This window comes from Dromaius novaehollandiae, chromosome 10 (genome assembly GCF_036370855.1).
Source record: "Dromaius novaehollandiae isolate bDroNov1 chromosome 10, bDroNov1.hap1, whole genome shotgun sequence".
NCBI lineage: Eukaryota > Metazoa > Chordata > Aves > Casuariiformes > Dromaiidae > Dromaius > Dromaius novaehollandiae.
In genome coordinates this window covers 16,967,607-16,986,602 of record NC_088107.1, presented here as the reverse complement: position 1 = coordinate 16,986,602, position 18,996 = coordinate 16,967,607, and the positions used below count along the sequence as shown (strand labels likewise).

The window sequence follows — 18,996 nt, the reverse complement described above, 5'->3', positions numbered from 1 at the left end:
TCTTTTTAGATTTAATCATTCCCCTCTTTTCAGAGACAGTTTGACTGTGTCCCTTTCCACCTCAACCATCAGATATGTGAAAGTACACTATCGTTTTGGTGAAGCCAAAGTTTCCTCAGAACAAAGATGCTCCGTAAGTGATTATAAATCCACCCAAGTCAATTCTCCACTCCCTGGAGTGGGGAATCTCAGAAACAGTCACCAAATTCTCATCTGCTTCTACTGTCCTGGAGTATTCCTTTCACAGTTTTCACCATTTGCTTCCCCAGTTTCAAATTCAAAAATAATCTGTTCCCTTGTATTAACAAAGGGAGCCAATAATGTAGCTCATCTTAACTTCTGCAAATGCTTGCTCTTTAAACACCAAGATCCATCTATGGAGCTATGCATCTATCAGCTCCATACAACAAAGTTTTCTCCCCTAAGAAGCAACAACCTAAATAAATCCATTAACCTTATATTTGATAATTACACACTGCAAGCAAATTTATGTAAGTAAAGCTTACTCTACTTAAGTAAATTATATACAAACACATAAGGAGTTAACACAGGGAGCAAATTAAACAAGGACAGGAGCTACAGTAACATTTTAAATGATAACGGATCCTGATATTTGAAACACTGATTGATAATTCACAAGCAACATTTGCTCTAGACCTTACATTCACCATAAACCATACTTACCTTTAATAATAACAACAATAATAGAAATTTATGTATATTTAAAGACAGAGAAAAAACAAGATTCATTTTGAAATGAAAAAGAAAACCCACAACAACAAAAAATAAAAAAAGTTGAATATACCTTATATTTGGTCATGGTGCTAAAATGGTTGTTCCTGAAGAACACACAAAGTTCTCCCTCCTGGACAGCTGAAGTCAATTCACACAGCCCATGGTATGTCAACTGTGTGGCTGTGTTATTTAGAAATTGCTCAGCTACAAATCCTACAAAAGCAATACATACTGTTATGCATGAGCCTATCATATGCTTGGTTAACCAACAAGCCACTTTTCTCCCCCCCTCCCAAGTTTCATGACAGTTAAAGAAACATATTTTCTGTTATTGCTTTGATTTCATTAGAACCAAGAAAGGAAAAACGTTACCAATTCAGGCTTTTCTGTTTTATTAAGCTGGGGTTAAAAGTGAATTCCATTTTTACAGCTTGCTTGCTAAAATATTTTACTTAATGCTTTTAAGTAAAGCAGGACTTCTTAGGAGCTGTTCGTCACAATGCTACGCTGCTAGCATGCAATTCATGGGTAGCAAAACACGTCTTCTGATTTAATCCTTACAAGTAATTGTTAAATGTGGTGAGAAAAGAGGAAAAAAATAGGGGGAAGGGGTTGATATAACAGGCTGACTGAAAAGAATGATTTAAAAGCAAAGCAAAAATACCAGGTGTCTATTTGTCTACTCTCACAAATTTCAGCAATCTACATTCCTCTTTCTTCTTCTGAAGAACCGGTGAGTAATTACATTCCAAAAGAAAAGAAATGCAAGAAAAGCTTAAGTCACAGAAACACTTGTGGAATGGAGTATGGAAGGAAACTCTTGCCATTTAGCACACATCCCTGCACAGTGGCAAGAGAAAGCATGCTAAACTGCAATAGAACTCTTGTCCTTGGGAAAGACCAGAAAAAGGAATGCCATAATATGCAACCTCTTCTCAAACTAATCTATACTTACTACTGAAGTTTCCTTTGCTGTAAATAGAGCTACAAAACACTTGTCCTCTTCTGAGCTATTTTTAGATCTGAGAACCTCATGCAGAGGCATCACTTCTGATTTTAATCACAGTATTTAAGACTTGTCAGTTTTGTTAACATCTGCATAGCCAAAATACCTCCATAACTATAAAACAATGAGACAGAAGAGGTCTCTTGGCTCATTTATAAGATAAATTTCTAGTTCAGGAAACAGCAACGCAGTATTTACTGAACAGAGCATCACACATCACAACACACTTTTTAACACACCACAGCAAACTGAAAACCCTTCACAAGCTGGAGTCTCTACTGCTTTTTTTGTCTCACTGTGGAGAGACATGTTCTCCACCTGCTGTGGAGAACAGTAGCTATTGAACACATTCTTTTTAATGTGCCTCAAGTAGGACGTGTCAGCCTTTGGCTTGAGTTGCAGCTCAATCAGGAGAGCCACAGTTGCACTGCTGCTGGTGGAATATGGATGCTGTTCAATACATACAGTTGGTTTGCTGCCAAGAAACACAGGAAAAGGAGGTTAACATAGCAGCTGTTGGAAAAAGGGCTGCCTTTTGCCCCCAGCAGCAGCTGTACATCACTGTCAATAGACTGCTAGCTCTCTGCAGTGGGCAAGAAGTGGCATTTGAATGCCACCGATGAGGGTGCATTCACTGCTCAACCACCACCCCTATGAAAGTGGGCCAAAATAAAAATAACCCAAGAGCTATTATTTGGATCACATGCCAAGCAAACAAAACCCTAAGAATTCCACCAAAAACTCAAGTCCTAAATCCTCTAGAGTAACCAAGCAGAAGTGGTTTTCTTTTTCTTTGGCTTGTAAATATCTACATTCAACTTCCCTACATAACAATTTGAGCAAAACAGTAATGATATAATTTGTCTTATTCCCTCCCTACTAGAGAAGGGCCCCCTTATTACCACAAATGTAAAGGAACTCATTCAGAGAGGGGAAAATGAGCTGAAAGTTCCAAAAGCTTAGCACTGTAGACAACTTCTCTCATGTTTAGACATGCTATATCCACTTCCAATCCAATTATTATTGACTTTTTCCTTTACATGTAGTATATAATTCATGTTCTAATTGTAAGCAATCAAGACATAGCCAAGTTGAAATCTAAAGGCTGCCCATTATATCATTGATAAAAGGAAGTTCTCTCCAGCTTTTAAAAAAAGTATATATAATACAACTCAAGAGAATGAGGCTGATCCTTGTTTTGAAAATTGCTCCACAGAAGTTTAGAAGACAAGCACAGTGCTATCTGCCTTCCCAAGAAAAAGAAGTTTAGTAGACACAATTAATCCAGTTCATCCCATCTGTATCGCTACACAACAAACACACACCAGGACACATACAAAATACATAATTAAGATTTGATAGGCTGGATACTCAGATAAAGCACAGAAAAAAAGATACCCACCTTCACTAACCAGTTCACTGTTGTCTGACTGTTTACAAGAAATTATCTTCTCCACTAGCTGATTGTAACTGCAGTTACCAACCGCTTTTACAATGTCAGCAACCTGCGGCAGGAGAAAACAGGAGACACAGAGAAGTGAGAACATATCTTCATGGAGAACAGAAAACTACTCTAAGCCTACTGGAATTATTCGTAAGAAAATAAGAAAAGCTTCCATAACTAGAACTCAATATCTCCCTAAAAATAAATAGTCAAAAAGCCTTACCCAGATTGTTACACATTTTGTAGTGCCAGATTCCATTTTGAATCCATACACTAAAGCTTATCAGCAGAAGTTGTTACTAAACTGGAGGGAAGACAGAATGGGGCTCAGTTTCTACAAAGAATATCCTCTTTTCACTTATTTCTCCTTTACTTTCCTCCATGGTGTTTAAAGCTGAAATTAGAGATGCAGTTTTCTCAAACTGGTTCTAACGCTCTGAGTTCTCAAAGCAGTGACTGGTACAAGTCAGCCATAACTGAAGAAGGGAGGAAAGTAGCCTTAAATTCCTACCTGATAAGTGTTCTCCAATGAGCCTTCAAAAACAATGAGTGGTATAACATTTCTGGCAATTTCCTACGTCCCTCAGAACAACAATCCTCACTTGTACCATCATGATTTCAGAGTAGTATTTTGAATCTAAGCTTGACTAAAAATCTAGTCTCTGCAAAGTTGCTGCACCAAAAACAAAACAAAACAAAAACAAAAAAACACAGTCTGGGTTCCCTTTTCTCCCTTTCCTTGATGAAAATCCAATTTTACTGACTAGATTAAGAAAATCCATTACCCATATTCATCATTATTGACTCAGATCTACCCAACTCCAATTAAAATTAACAAGACTCTGAAACATCTTAAAAAAACAACAAAAAAATCCACTTTATTTTCTGTTTGAATGATTATTGAAAAAATAAGTTACCTGAGGGTCCACTAACCATCCATGGTACAAAGGGATATCAAGAAGATCAAACACTATGCATTCAGGTGTGTACTCAAATACTCGCACACCTGTGAACTTCACATTCACATCCAGGCCTGTCTGTAACTTATGCAGAATCGCCATTGCATCACTCATGTTCTGACAACAGAAACAAACAAACAAACAAACAAACAATACAGATGACTAAATACAACTGTGAACACTTGGTGGTTACTCTTACAACCTTTAATCATATAGCATTCATCAATTCAACATTTATATATCAAAAAATAAAACCCACAATAAAATACCCCCCAAACTTACAAAAGGGCCAGTTAGCTAAACAGTTGTTCCAATGCATATTCACATTATTCATGGCGTATTACAAAGTATGTGCAGGTTTAAATACAACACTATTCAATTACATTTTTGTATAAAATGATTATTTGGAATGAAGTACTACCACCGTTTGCATCACAGTATATGAAGGCACCAGTTACAGACCCAAAATTGTATGTTTGGTGTCTAACTGATGAAGTTCAGACTTATTTTTTATTGATTAATATTGAAGTAAAGCACAAAAATCTCAAGCCACATTTGACACAAGGACACAAAAGAGACACAGCTTAAAAGTCTTCAAAACAGTGATTTGGATGCAATCCTCAGAGAGACTTAATTTTCAAGTACCTATATGTTGCTGAGGAACCTGAAATTCATAAAGCATTTAAGTGTTCCAGTAACTTAGTTTGCACCTAAATAATACTATTTCCTGAAGTATCTTCATATACACACATATTGCTGCCTAGACCCTCTTTTGAGCATATGTGTAGCCTATGAGTTTCTAGTTTACATATAAGGCAAATCCTATAAAAGAAGGCTGAAATCCTGACTAGCAATTTGAAGGTACTATTTGGGAAATACATTTTCCCCCAGGCATAAAGCAGTTAGATGGGAAAAATAAGATGACAAAACAAGCCAACATGAATCAGGAATATCAGAATTCTTTTTCTTCTCACAAGCCCATGAAAAGATATTAAAAGCTGGTACATTCCCACTGCTCCCTTCAGCTCTTCATGTAACTAAGACCTTTGTAATATATAAATCACTTGATTTTTCTAATACTTATTTTGACAGGATCAAAGATCAGCCTTCCTTAGTCTATTCCTACTTATTCGCAGAAGCAGAAATGGGCCACTACAAATAAACAGTATATGGGACATAATAGCATACACTGCTACTGCTTCATCTCTCAAAAGTCCCAGTCATCAATTCCCAATCTCAAAGTGCAGTTTCTCTGCTCTCACAGGATGGGGGTCAGGCCTGCAGCAAGTATTAAGGTATTTTTCATCGCTGTGCCAGAAAAGATCTACAAAATAAGAATTCCAATGCTTACAGCTTCCTCAAATCAGCTGTATCTGACTGTTTCTTACTCTACACTTCTTCTAAGGATGCACCTTCCAATTCTACTTGCTGATTCTAATTCGAGAGTTTATTAGTTCAAGGAAAAAAAATGAATAATTATGGCATACAAATGTCCTAACTTTCTTGTATGTCTGACTGAATATTGAAGAATCTGATTTTTTTGTTGTTTCAGATATCAAACAGATAAAGTTTTGCTATCTTATTTTGGACATACCTTTAAACAGCCTGTAGATTCCACTAGGAAAACATGTCATGAAAGTAACACTTATCGGTGTTCCCAATATAATTATAAGGGGAATTGATCAAGTTATGAAGATCCAATCAAGCAAAGAGAAGATAAGCCTAAGAAAAAGTGCTTTGTGAGACAGTTCTCTTGAACCAAAAATCAGAGTGATAAAATAAATGTCTTGATATGCAAGAAAGTATTTTCCATCGGGTGTGAAGAGTCCACAGAGAATATCATCAGAAAGCATTTGCAGTATTTGCAAAAGGTCCATGGAAGCTCTGAGGGTTTTTGTTTGTTTGCTTGCTTAGTTAGTTTTGCAATATTATGTTGCTTAAGAGGAATTCAGTATTACAATTATGTAAAAAAAAAAAAAGCCATCAAAAAAAACAGAACTACAGATTGGAAAGGAGATAGACACACAAAAGATTCAAATGATAAACAGACAATGAAACACTGGATGTTAGAGACAATTGCCTCTATGTTGTCTTCTTTTAATGATAAGGTAGTAAATGGAAAGAACCGCAATTAATGGAATTAATAAGGTAAGAGGAAAAAAGTAGTGACAATGAGGATGACTATCATTATAGGATGAGCACGGAGGAAAAAAAAAATTAAAGAGGTAGGCTACCTACCATTTCTGCAGCATATTAACAGGGGGAATGAAAAGATAGAGTAGATGGAAGTAGAATGCCAAAACAAGCCTGTATATTAGAATGCAAGGCAGACCTTACTATTTTTAAGAAGTCAGTCTATGCTCCTTGTAACTCAGTATTCTGAAGAATGCATAGATTAAAACATACAACACTGACTACTAAGTAAAGTAGCTACATCATTCAGTATTTCATGATCCTTTTTTTAAGCAGTTTTGCATCTACTGGAAAGATGAGCATTACCTAGATCTTAGAAGAATTTTTTTGGTATCTCTCAGCATGTGATAGCATTCCAAAACAAAATGTGTGTGCAAAAATTGTGTAAGCACCCATATGTAAGACAGCCTAGTCTACAAATCTTCGCACAGTACTTCAGACTTGCAACAGCATGGATTCATTAACACATACGGCAAAAGTTTCATGTTCATCAACTGCAGCATTTTAACCCAAATAATTAAACAACTCCTCTTACTAATACACAATATACACAAGCAGTAATACTGCTTGTTTTTCCAACTCAGATATGCCCACACTTGTAAAGCACTTTAGTTTAAAAAAAATGCTTTACAGTGCCTTATTGACAAAGGCAATAAAAACCACAGCTTCCATTTTACAGTAACTCTGAAGAGCCTCTCATGGAACATGTAACATTTTCAAATGACAGTCATTCTGCAACTGTAATTTGGTTTGCTTTAAACACCTCGCTTGGGTACCATTGTAAGTCCAGCCATGGCAGCACAGTTTAGCTTCACGCTGTGAAGATCAAATAGCTGAGTTCAGCAGGCTGCTGTGCCTCCACACCCATACCCCCCATAACATTAGCTAGATTACACTGTTCAATCTCAGGAGCAAGTATGCAGTAGAACAGAGTATAAATATATTTTCTCATGAATGGTATCAGACTGCCTTTACTGCTATTTGATTTTCACGCTGACTGCCATCTTTTCCATCATTCAGAATAAACCTGATTTTTGCATCATATGAGGCCAGGCTTCTGTCACAGAAGCCACAGTTGGTACCCAGTTCTGATTAGTACTGCTCAGGTAAAGAATCCTTTTGAGTGTTTGAATTTAACAGGCTTTTTCTACAGAAAAGTTTATTGTTTCTGCTTCATATAAGTCCAGTAAGTCTTGAAGGAAAAATTCTGTGCAAATGACAAGTCTTAAGCAACACTAACATAAAGGGTTTCAACAATTATCTTTATAATGTGATCCGACCTACAAAAACTTCTGAAAACTCCTGAAGTAGGTATCAAGGAAGTATACCTGCTTATAGACTTAGGAGATTTAAACCTGAAAGAAGATTTGAAGCTCATATGGAAGAGTTTATGGAGTACCATACAAAGCATAAGGCATAGCTGTAAAACATTGTCATGACTATTATCCAGTATCTGCATGTGAGAGAGTTGGTTAGGAATAAGGTATCGTTTATAGCCCTGTACTGCACTATTGCATAAAGTTTCTATTACCAGAAAAACAACAGTTCGGACTACATAACTACGTGTTGCTTCATCCTTTTGACAATTTTCTTATGTTACAAGATTTAAAATTTAGCAAGATTTGTAAGTAAGTCTCCAGATCAGGCTCAGACTTTTATTATAACAGCAAAACTACCTTACTTTTTAACTGCATTTAATTAGTAGGGACCAGGTGACAAATACGAAAACTACTTCCACTCTGCTAAATGAACATGAAGCAAGAAGTATGTAGAAAATCAGCAGCAGTCATCCACACACTTCAGACCATACATCATACAGCAAGTAGCTGCATTGCCACACAAAGAAGTTCACTTTGTAAACAAAGCGGGAGCACATCGAGTTGCCCAGAAAACTGCAAAAGTTTCTCACTGCAATATGAACAGTATCATTTCTATTTTAGCGATTCTTCCCCCTTTTAAAGCAACAAGATTCTTAAAAAATAAAAAAGTGCAAGTATGTGAGCATATAAATATGCAAAGCTCCTGTACTAAAGCTTGTGCTGTTTTTTATCCAACTTTCACTGAAATACTTGATTAAATCCTTCAAGTATGTTATCAGTAGAAAAGAAAAGTCACAATTAGAACAATTATCAGTAAGAGTACCGTGTCATGATGTTTTTATCCTAAAAATCAAGCATTACAAATCTGGAAATCTCAAAAATATACTTGAATTTTTTTGTACATTAATAAGAAAATGCATAGTTCTGGGCATTGAAAGAGTATTAAGTGTGTGACAGGACAAACAAAGTTGCGATCAACACGAAGGTGTGGTTCCAATGCTTCTCAAATACTATATTTTTACAAGACTCAGTTGTCTAATTAATTTCTCCCCCCCCCAATACTATCACTCATGCATCTAGAACATTCCTAGAATGGGAGGTTTCTTTAACATTGTATTATTAAATACTTAAGAAAAAGATCTGTGACATTTATGTAGCAAGCCCATTTATCTGAGCACAAGAAAGCCATAGAGGTTGTACTTTAATAAGGAGTATAATTTCTTCAGCTTCCTGAAAGTGGATTATAGCTATATTTTCCCAAGAAAATTAAAAACTGCTATGCTGTATAAGATTATAGCTAATTCAGTTATTACACGAAGAATTCAAATAACTTGATACAAATTACATTTTGGATGATTCTTAAAGAATTCATATTCAAACTCCATTTTAATTTCAACTCTTCCAACATATTTGATTTGGTTTTCGACACTGAATGGGAATGAGAAAAGAGGACCAAAATATAAAATAATCAAAAAAGAACCAACTCCAAACCAAACACTTGTAATAAATTCAAATAACTTTTTTCATGAGTAGTCAAAGAGAATCAGCTGTGACCACAGACAGAGCTTGAAAAAATTGTCCCAAGATTCTATATAATACATCAATATTTTTGGAAACTAATAGCATTTTTTTTCTTTAAACATAGAAAGACTTTTGCCATAAAATAGAAGTAGTGGTCGGTTCAAATGGTATTGCCTTTCATAATATGGAAACAACCTCTTTCCCTTGTCACCACCCAAACCCACAGAGATGTCCTTCTTGCTCAGTTTATATCCTCCATGAAAGTCTAGCAGGAGTCACAGAATGGATCAGTCTAGAGAATGCAGAAGAACAGAAGATTTCTAAGAGCAAGTGCCCTGGTATACTTCCCTATTATACTTCCTCAGTATACTACCAGTTCTTGAGTCCTCATACGTAATTATAATTATTTTTACATTATTTTCTTCTTTTACATCTTCAATTTCACAGCCAGGACCTTTTAACAAGCCATTCTCGAAGTCTGTAGTACACTTGGCGGAACCTGCTATTTACCACTGGCACTAAGGACCCTCCCAGAACTAAGATACACAGCAGCTAGGACACATTCTTTAAGAAGTGTGAAACATCAAAACCAGACTGAATAAAGCCCTGAGTAACTTTTACCTCACAGCTGATCTTGCTCTGAGCAGGAACTTGAACTAGGGACCTCCTGAGGTCTCTTTCAACTTGAATCATCTATCTCATTATTCTATGAAACATTATAGAGAAAGTATTTTTTGGTCTAAAAAACATTAGGTGAATCATTAACCCCCTTGCTCTTTAAGTCCCTCATTGTAAGTATGCAACAACAGAAACAGATCTACTGATTAGTAGGTACAAGCTTTAGATGAAATATTGCAACTGTGCTAGTGTTCCACAGGACTTCTATGGAAGAAAAAAAAGGTTTCTGGAAGCCATCCACTTGCCCTCAGCCTTCCTCAATCACTTTATTATGGCCCTTTCTCAAGGTGCTGATTCAAAATCCTGGCAGAACTTTCCGTAAACCTATTCTCTTTCTTTCTCTCTCTCTCTTTTTTTAAAATAAACTACAGATTTTGGTGAATTCAGAGCAAAGTGTCATCATGGTATGAAGTAAACAATATCAATCTGCATTTACCATGTAGTTACTCTCTGCTTCCCTCATTTGACTTACATTTTAGAAAATGCTTAAAAACACTCTTCATAAATTTTAAGATTTTCTATACTATATCTATGATAGCAGCACAAAGTAATTTTTTTCATACCTATAAATAAAAGCACATGCTGTTTTGTTGATTCAGGTTTTAGAATACAGAACTGATTATCAATACTCCAGGGACATTTTTAACTAAGAGGACAAAGTACTTCAAAGTAAATATAAGAGTCTTTCATTACACTCATTGCAGGCCAAAAATCATTTCTTGTCTTCATAGATATTAAGATTTTCTTCATTAACTGGAAATATTTATAAATCATAGTCTACATTAAGCCCAGAAATGAAAAACAGGAAAACTGTAACTGCAAACAGTTAGACTAGAAATAAAAAAAAATTTTAGTTCTGTCAGACATAAGCAACTATTTTAGGAGCAGCTTCTTACCTGCTCATAATTTAGACGCTGAATTTCAGATATCTCTTTAGGTTTTGCATCAAGAATATAATCTCCTAAAAAAGTGAAAATAAAATTATTTTACGCTCAAAGTTTTGAGATTTCTATGAACACTTCTGACTGAAGGTAACTGACCATAAATGCAAGCATTTAAGTCTTCTATTAAATTAATGAGATCCCATTGTTTTAGAGCTTGAATTAAAATCACAGGGTAGAATAAAATAATGAGTATATAAAAAAAGTAGTAAGATCTTATTAAGGAATAACATCTTTTTTTTATTATTCTTAAACTGTAAGAAAAATACTTGACAACTGCTAAGCATGTTAATTGAATAGGAACTAAACAATCTGAGAAAAAAAAATTGAAATTAAAGTTACTATGAAAACTCCAGAAGCTAATGCGTGCCTTCAAAACAGACAGAGTATGTACATTTAGACAACTGTGATTATGGAGTGAGTTCAGACAGTATTACACTGTCAATACAGTTTAGAAGAAATGTTTAGATACAGGCACCAAGATTTCTTAAAGGACATATTGAAGTGAAGACACTCAAGGTTAGGTAATTACCTATTTTTTCTTACACTGAAAAATTTGGTCATATATTTTTAAGAACAATGTATATTCTTGGCAGGCAGGCAGAAAGAAACTATATCAAGTTTCTCTCCTGCTTAAGAAACCAGAAAAAATTAGCACATAAAGCTCAAGCATTTTAAATTTATTAGGCTACAAAGGGAAAGAACTGTGGTGCACATAGCTTAAGAACTATGGCAACTGCACTTCTATCATCTGGATCATTCTGGGCTATCAAAGTTACAGACTTGTCAGTTGGAAGCAGCTGCAGGTTTGCCAAAGACAATCTGATAACGGAGTGGCCTGCAAATGAGACACCCCCATTCACTGTGACAATTACATATAACAAAACAACATTCTCAGAGACATGAATAAGGCTATGTCTAACAATGTGTTGGTGTACTAAGCCACACTGCCACACCACCTGCATCATTAGGCTAATGATGTAGGAAAGCAATCTAGGAAAGTTTTAAACACTGTTAAAGAAAAGCTTAAGTTACTGTACACCACGCAGTGGTTTTCTTGAAGTGTGAATTCAAGTAAAGCTGAATAAGAAAAGTTAGCAAATAAATAATACAGTCCTCATATAATACTATTCACTAAGAAGTATAATAGATAATTGAATTTGAGAAACTATCTATTGTCAATAATTACAAACCTAAATATTCCATCAGCTGTTCAGCCGTTATGATTTCCATCATTGGTGGCAGCTTAACCTGTGAAAGGAAAAGTATATTCTCTTTAAAATTTCAAAACAATACTTAATTAATACTTCCTACACTGTATTTCTGAAGTCTTCTGATCACATCTGGCTCTCCAGTTTATAACAGCATTACCTACTGGGACTGAGAACCTTACTGAGACCTCTAGCGAGCTAAGAGAAGAAATTTAAGAAGGCATTTTGGTTCTTAGTGAAACCACACATACCCAGTGCTTTCTCTCTCCCCTCCCCCCCTTTCACATGTAGCCTGGACTCCCATCTCCTGCCAAAACATATCACCAGCATCTCCTTCGATCTTACAGGAGTTCACACTGCTCCCCTTATCAGCTCAGCTGCAAACACCCAGGATGAAGAGGCAGAGAACTGTAGCTACACTTAGTTCAGAAAGCTTCACCTTATTCATACAAGTTTGGGGCACCTTGAGTTCATTGTATTTCTTCACTGCTGTCAACTCAAAAGTTGCTGTGAACAGACAAGAGGAGGACCTGCTGGCAACAGCTGCTGGGACTGGGAACCCAAGACTCACCCAAGTACAAAGAAATGACCTCCCCCTGGACAGGCTGACTGAAGCTCCTCCTGTCTCCCCATCCAGGTGTCCCACACTCGCACTTCAAGGTTTTGGTTTAACTCCATACAAAAGAGGACACAAAGACCTCGGTGACAGAGCTTCCACTCCCCTTTCCCCTGACCTATTCCCATCAGTGTCACCTGGTGAAACCAAACACCTGGGCAGCAGCAAGGGCCACACACATCTCAGATTTATTCCCTCCATCCAGCTCCTTGGGCATGTTTTGGTTGCTCAATCCCATCTACTTATGTTCCTGCAACAGCTCTAGCAACAGCCAAAGTGCAAAGCCCTTGTAACACCAAACACATACAAAGCCATGCTTCTGGCAATCTGAAGGAATAACACAAAAGCACTGTCTTTAACTGTAAAATGATATATTTATGTAATGGAAAATTAATATCTCTTTCCTAGAATTTAACTTTGTCTTTCTCTTCAGTTTTTCATCTTCTTTCTCATCCTGTATCTATTTCAACATCTTACAACAGAAAGTCCAGTGTTTATTTTGAGTATGAGGAATTATCAAGTTCCTCAACACTGATGCTGTTCTCCTTGACACACACACACAGAAAAGCACAATGTGAAACTGTTAATTCATGCTTAAGCTTTAATAACGCCCAACTACTTTGCTGGGTGTGGAAAGGAAAGAGAAAGTAAAAAGTGGTGATATCGAAGAACAATACATTAAAGGTTTTTGATGCAGCATCCCAAACTCAAAAATACAGTATATCTACAGATTACACTGTTCACATTGTGTTTGAGAGGATTTCTTTCCCAACCTGAAACCTGCTATTTTAATCACTTTCCTGAGAAAGAGAGTTGTGATTGGGCTAATAATGTAGCACGTGGCCAAATTTAATCATATTTGATAAAGGCAAATGTCTTAAACATATGTTTCTGACAAGGTCCATTAAATCCGGAAGAAGAAAGAGACCTAAGTTAATATTACTTTGGGAGGTAAAGCTACTCTGTTATCTCCACAGTTATTTATGTACTGGCTAAACAGTCTGCCCAAACCTAGGTCAGAAACAGCCCACAGCACATATCGCCTGTTGATGGATCTTTAGATGGTGGCTATACAAAGAAGCTGATAGTACTGTCAGGGATCTGGGGAAGGAAAGGAATGACAGTATAAGGGTAGCAGGAGTGGAAGGTTGGGGGATATAAATTGTTAGTGAAGCAGGACATAAATTTGTAAGAAAGAAGACTTAATTACTTCTACTGCTTACAATACAGCTTAAAATTATTTGAATTAGAAAAAAATCAAACATATATACATTGGCATGTGAATTTTTCAAAATATTTTGAATGAGCCACAACTGATTGTTACTTATAAAATTTCTTAACCTCTCCCCAAAACTTCTCTAAGTTTCACTAACACTCTATACACTAACAGTTTTCAGAATCTTTGATACAGTTCACAATATTCATATCGAGTATGCACATAAATACAAAATATTGTGCCACGTAGATAACAAGACTTCAGGTTTAAAAAGCTAAGTCTGAGACTTCCATTTCTGAACTGGCAGCATTTCAGCCTGGGCAACCATTAGCTGTGCACATCTGAGTTCTTTCTGTCTGGTTCAGCACTGCTCCTAAGGCGTATCAATGTAACAGCTCAGAACAGAATTACTTAAATTACTTATGCCTGAAGTGGTTCTGGGACCAGAAACAGTACAGATGCCTAGGCATAGCATGGAGGAAAATTAGCATGCTACCTCACTCTCAGCAGGACTACTGTGATGCTTCTTTCAGGACTGAAGCTAGGGTTCTGTTGTTGTTGTTGTTGTTTTAACATTCATATCAGCTCAGCCAGCATTACTCAGGGATCTCTGCTCTGCACCACATTTGGGAATCTAGATGTATGCTTCCATTACGAATGGCAGCCATAATGCATAATTAGACGGGTTATACATTTTTCAGCACTACGCTCTTGTAGCATAAACTTGTTAATGTTTCAGAATGTATGGACTAAGGGAGATATCATTTGTATCACTGGCTAAGAATCTGAATCTTCCTCACAACTGTAATGCTTAGCAATTTCTTTTTCTTTTTTTTACTTTAGAAACAAAGCAAGTGAATTTTATTGGTATCTGCAGAATTTCTCTTATAGTTAGATGTTTTAACAAGCTAAATCTCAAAATTAACTCCTTAATTAAATGATGAACAAAATAAATGAATTACTTCATTGCATAATCTCAGGGCTGGCGTGTTTCATGGAACACTGATCCCATCTTTAAAGAGGGCTAACAGGGCTCCATCACAGACACAAGTACTTCTGAACAGAACTGAATTAAGGACATATAGACAACATGACATCTTCTAACTTCTGAGTACTCATTACAAGCACTCACACTACAGGAAACACACCAATAAAACAAAACGAAACACCCTTATAACCTAAGGGGAAAGAAAAAAATGATATAGAGCCATACTCATTCTCCACATGAATCATCAGAAGTAAAAAAACAATGTAAGTAACAGCAACAAAACCTGCTGTTGTTCATAATGATTTTGAGGGACAAACTTTATGAATAGGTTTCAGAGCTTTGTTGCTAGATTTCACATTAATTTCACATTTTAGAAAAAAAAGTGTTTCCCCAACTCCCATGCATTTTCTGTACGCCTCTATTCTGGTTTCCCGGCCTTCCTCCCCAATCTCTCTTCCTACCTCTGCCTAATTTTCTTTTTCTCTCTGTTTCTCCTCCCATTCTTAGCAGCGGAAAACAAGATCTTTCTCACACAACCACGTGAGGAACAGTTGAGCCACCTTTGTAATAAAAAATAAAAAAGGAGGTAAACAAAGTTTCAGATCAAACAGCTTTTATCTAGCAAAACCCATACAGTTTCTATGCATTAGACTACAAACTGGAAAATAAAATACTAACTTTAAATATTTTCAGTTGCCTTACCCCACTGTCCAGAAAGGCTTTAAAATTAAGTGATACAGTCTTGCATTGAAACTAATACTTCTGAAAATACCATGCATATAGAAAGGGACCCTAAAAATTTCTAATGGCATACTACTTATAGCCTCAGAACATGCGTGTCTAAAGTATGCAATTCCCGTTAATTCAGTGTTCTGGAAAAGAAAAGCAGAGCTTCAACCTGCTTCTACAAAAAAAGACAATTAATACTCTCTGCAAATATATGCATCTCTTGTCTTTGCAGAAACAGCTTCATAAACAACAACAGATAGCATGTGCTATCACACAATAACCTTCCCCCACCCCCCAAAACAGGTTTACTTCAGTCACTTAGATCAGGCTTCCTACTCTGGAAAATGCACAACTATAGAGGCTGAGTGAATTCATCAAAGCAACTGGTGTGAATTCTGGCCATAAGAAGGTTTACATCAGTAAAAAGAAAAAGCAGACCATACGTAAAGGGCCAATGTTAGATCTCAAACTAAGTACTCCCACTGCGGCCTTGGACGAATTAAATGGGTATCAGCAGGTCTACGCTGTACTCAGCTCTGCTGAAGAACAGGCCATTTTTACAAGGGCCTAAAACTAAGAACTTCTAAGTAGCAATTTTTTTTTTACTTTAGCTCTTCTCTGCACCTCAGTTTGGATATATTTAAGCCTGTATGGTTATATAACATTTACTTACATAATTGTAACAATTGCCCAAATAGGTAATGCTTACAGTTCTAAAAGTTACTGCCATTTTATTAGAACTAGAGCATACAGGGAACATAGCTCCCAAAACCTTCAGTTTGTTGGGAGGACTGTGATTTGCAAAAACTTTTGAATATGCTGTTAAATGCACTAGTGGGATTATTCTGCTATATAAGAAGCTGTTAGCACAAGATATGCCATATGCATCAATTTTTCAAAGTGCTATTAATATTACTGTTATTTTTCTTTCATTTTATATTATGTTTTCCCTTTGACTTATCTCATGCTTCAAAATGATTCGTTTCTCTGTTCTCTGGCTATTTCAGATACTAGTTTCTGTGCAATTAGTTATGGTTCACAGATTGCTTTAGCTACATGACATCATCCTGCCAAAGAAACAGATCAGAGTTATCTGGCACATTTGTTAAGCTTTAACACCTGATCCACGTATTACCATAGAATACATCCCAAGAACGACCTTTCTCAAACAAAAAACAACGCAATGCCAAAAGATCACAAAGATACCTAGAAAAGCAAGCTTTACCTTGCTAAACTTAACTACGTAGCGAGCCACAGCTTTGCTGAAAATCTGAGGAGTCTGCAGATTTAAAAAAGCTTAAAGACACTGTGCTAAGCTACTCTACATCAGAGGAGACAACCCATGCTTCTGCATATATGTTTAAGGTCTGTTTCAATACTCCATTTTTGTTTTCATTTCCGTAAGAGAAGCCTAAATGGTCACCATGCTGTTTAGTACAAGTTACTTTCTCAACTCAGCATCATACTGTTTTTGTAGGTTTTTGTACATTTTACCCATCCTTTTACACATTCAATCTGCTACCTCAAAGTTGCAAGTCCAAACTCTCTTTCAAAGAAAGAGGTGGCAGGCTAAACAGCTTTATTACAAGTTTAGTTCCAAAAAACTGGTACTACTGAAATGAAAATTGAATAGTCCTTATGGGTGCTACTTCAGAATTTCTAAAAATCCAGGTGTTGCCACAGCAATATTGCACAGATAAGAACATATGGATGCAGCATACTGAAAGAATCAGTTATTTTGAAGTAGTCTTTATACCCATATCTTAACCAGAGATCTTAAATTCGATCTCAAAACCACCTCTCAAAGACATAACAAAAACTGAATAATGACTAGGAATAGAGAACAACCTTGCTGAACTAATGAACAAGGTTTTCATAGCCACCAGAAAGAAACATCTTGAGTATATGGCACACTTACTGGAAGTATCTATTATTGCAATCCTGTATGCAAATTAATAAAATACCCACAGTCCTCACTAAGTCAAGAAAGACTGACTCAAAGAAAAAATAAAAATAAAAAAAGGACAAACAAAAACCCCAACCCTACCTGTTTTGAATGAGGACAACAGGAACATATGAACAAGAGATTACAAAACTGTTAGCATAGGAGTAAGAAGCTTATAATTGGAGGTGCTGAAACATCTGAAAAGTTGAGTCCTCCTTAATATATCCAAATGTTCACCTAAGTTCTTAGCATTACACACACAAAAACATTTCTGTGACTATGGCTTACATATCCTCTGGATGCTTTAAGCTTAGCAGGAAGAAACAAACAAGGTCTTTGGTTTTAAGCAAAACGATTACATGCCACTTGTCACAAACAAGTATGTGAAGTCAACTTAGGCTGTTATTCAAACACAACTAGCACACAGTACTGGACCTCAAAACTATCACTGCAGTCCTGGGATAAGTTTCATAAATATGAAATCTGACATCAAAAGGGGTGCATTTTTGAAAGCCTGAAAGCTAGTATTGTAACTTTAAGATTTCTCAACTTTGAGTGCTTGCACATGCTATCTGAAGTCATTTGAGACCGTATTTACCTACAGCATGACCAAAACTCTCAACCTTGAGAGGACAGAGTTCTGAAAAGGAAGGTTGGTGGTTGATACAGGAAAAATAGGCCAAAGTGCTAGGATTTACCTTCTTACTCTCTGTTACATATTTATTGCTGCCCCCTTCTCATTTCCTTTTTGCTCCAGTGTTTTTTTTCCCCCATGTAGCTTCTATTCACCTAACGCACACTATGGTATTCTCATTCTGCTTTTGCCTATTTTCATCTCTTGGTGTGCTCCCTTGATCCCAAATTATAATTACCTGACCCAATCTAGTGTTCATCTTGGTTCAGGAGAAGTGAGAAGAATGTGGATGTCCATCCTCAGCCTCGGTATGCAGCTGGCTACTGTCAATGGTGTACAGATGAGCTGCCAATAGGCTTGCCACTCCAAACAATGCCAACATGGTTCTTGACTATAAACTGGGGAAAAGAAAGGCTAATTTGGAGAGGCACTAAGTAGGAGAATTAAATTATAGGCAGGGGCAATATATAACCAGCTAACAGGAAAACCCTTTTCTGTAATTCTAGCAACAAGAAATACTAGGGCACTCCAAAGAGGCATTTTGATTTCCGCTAACTTATAAAATCAGGTATCACATTAATTCTCACTAACATAGTAATACTTGATCAAAGCAGCATGTCAATTAAAACTCTGGATGGAGGAGAGCAGCAGAATGTAATTTTATATATAAGGGGGCAAAATAAGAATGCTAAGGAACAAAACTCTCTCAAGAACTCAGTGCAAATAACAAGGACAATTCTGTTCCATTTATATCCTTTCACTAAAGGAAGGGTTAAAAGGGAAAATCCTGGAGTAGCCATTTCTTTAAAAACAACACTACACAGAATGGTAACAGAATCAGTTCTCCAAGGCCCTGTACTC

General features: G+C 36.4%; 1 protein-coding gene across 2 annotated transcripts in view; it reads right to left on the bottom strand.

The window, feature by feature from the left end:
* Positions 1-18,996, bottom strand: part of MINDY2 (MINDY lysine 48 deubiquitinase 2) — a 44,628-nt gene that overhangs the window by 23,056 nt on the left and 2,576 nt on the right. For both annotated transcript variants that reach the window (XM_026113427.2, XM_026113425.2), the window contains exons 2-6: positions 11,990-12,047; positions 10,752-10,816; positions 4,103-4,261; positions 3,144-3,246; positions 806-948 (exon numbers count right to left, since the gene is read on the bottom strand). In XM_026113427.2, coding sequence (XP_025969212.2) covers positions 806-948; positions 3,144-3,246; positions 4,103-4,261; positions 10,752-10,816; positions 11,990-12,047 — 528 coding nt within the window. The remainder of the gene's footprint in view (positions 1-805; positions 949-3,143; positions 3,247-4,102; positions 4,262-10,751; positions 10,817-11,989; positions 12,048-18,996) is intronic.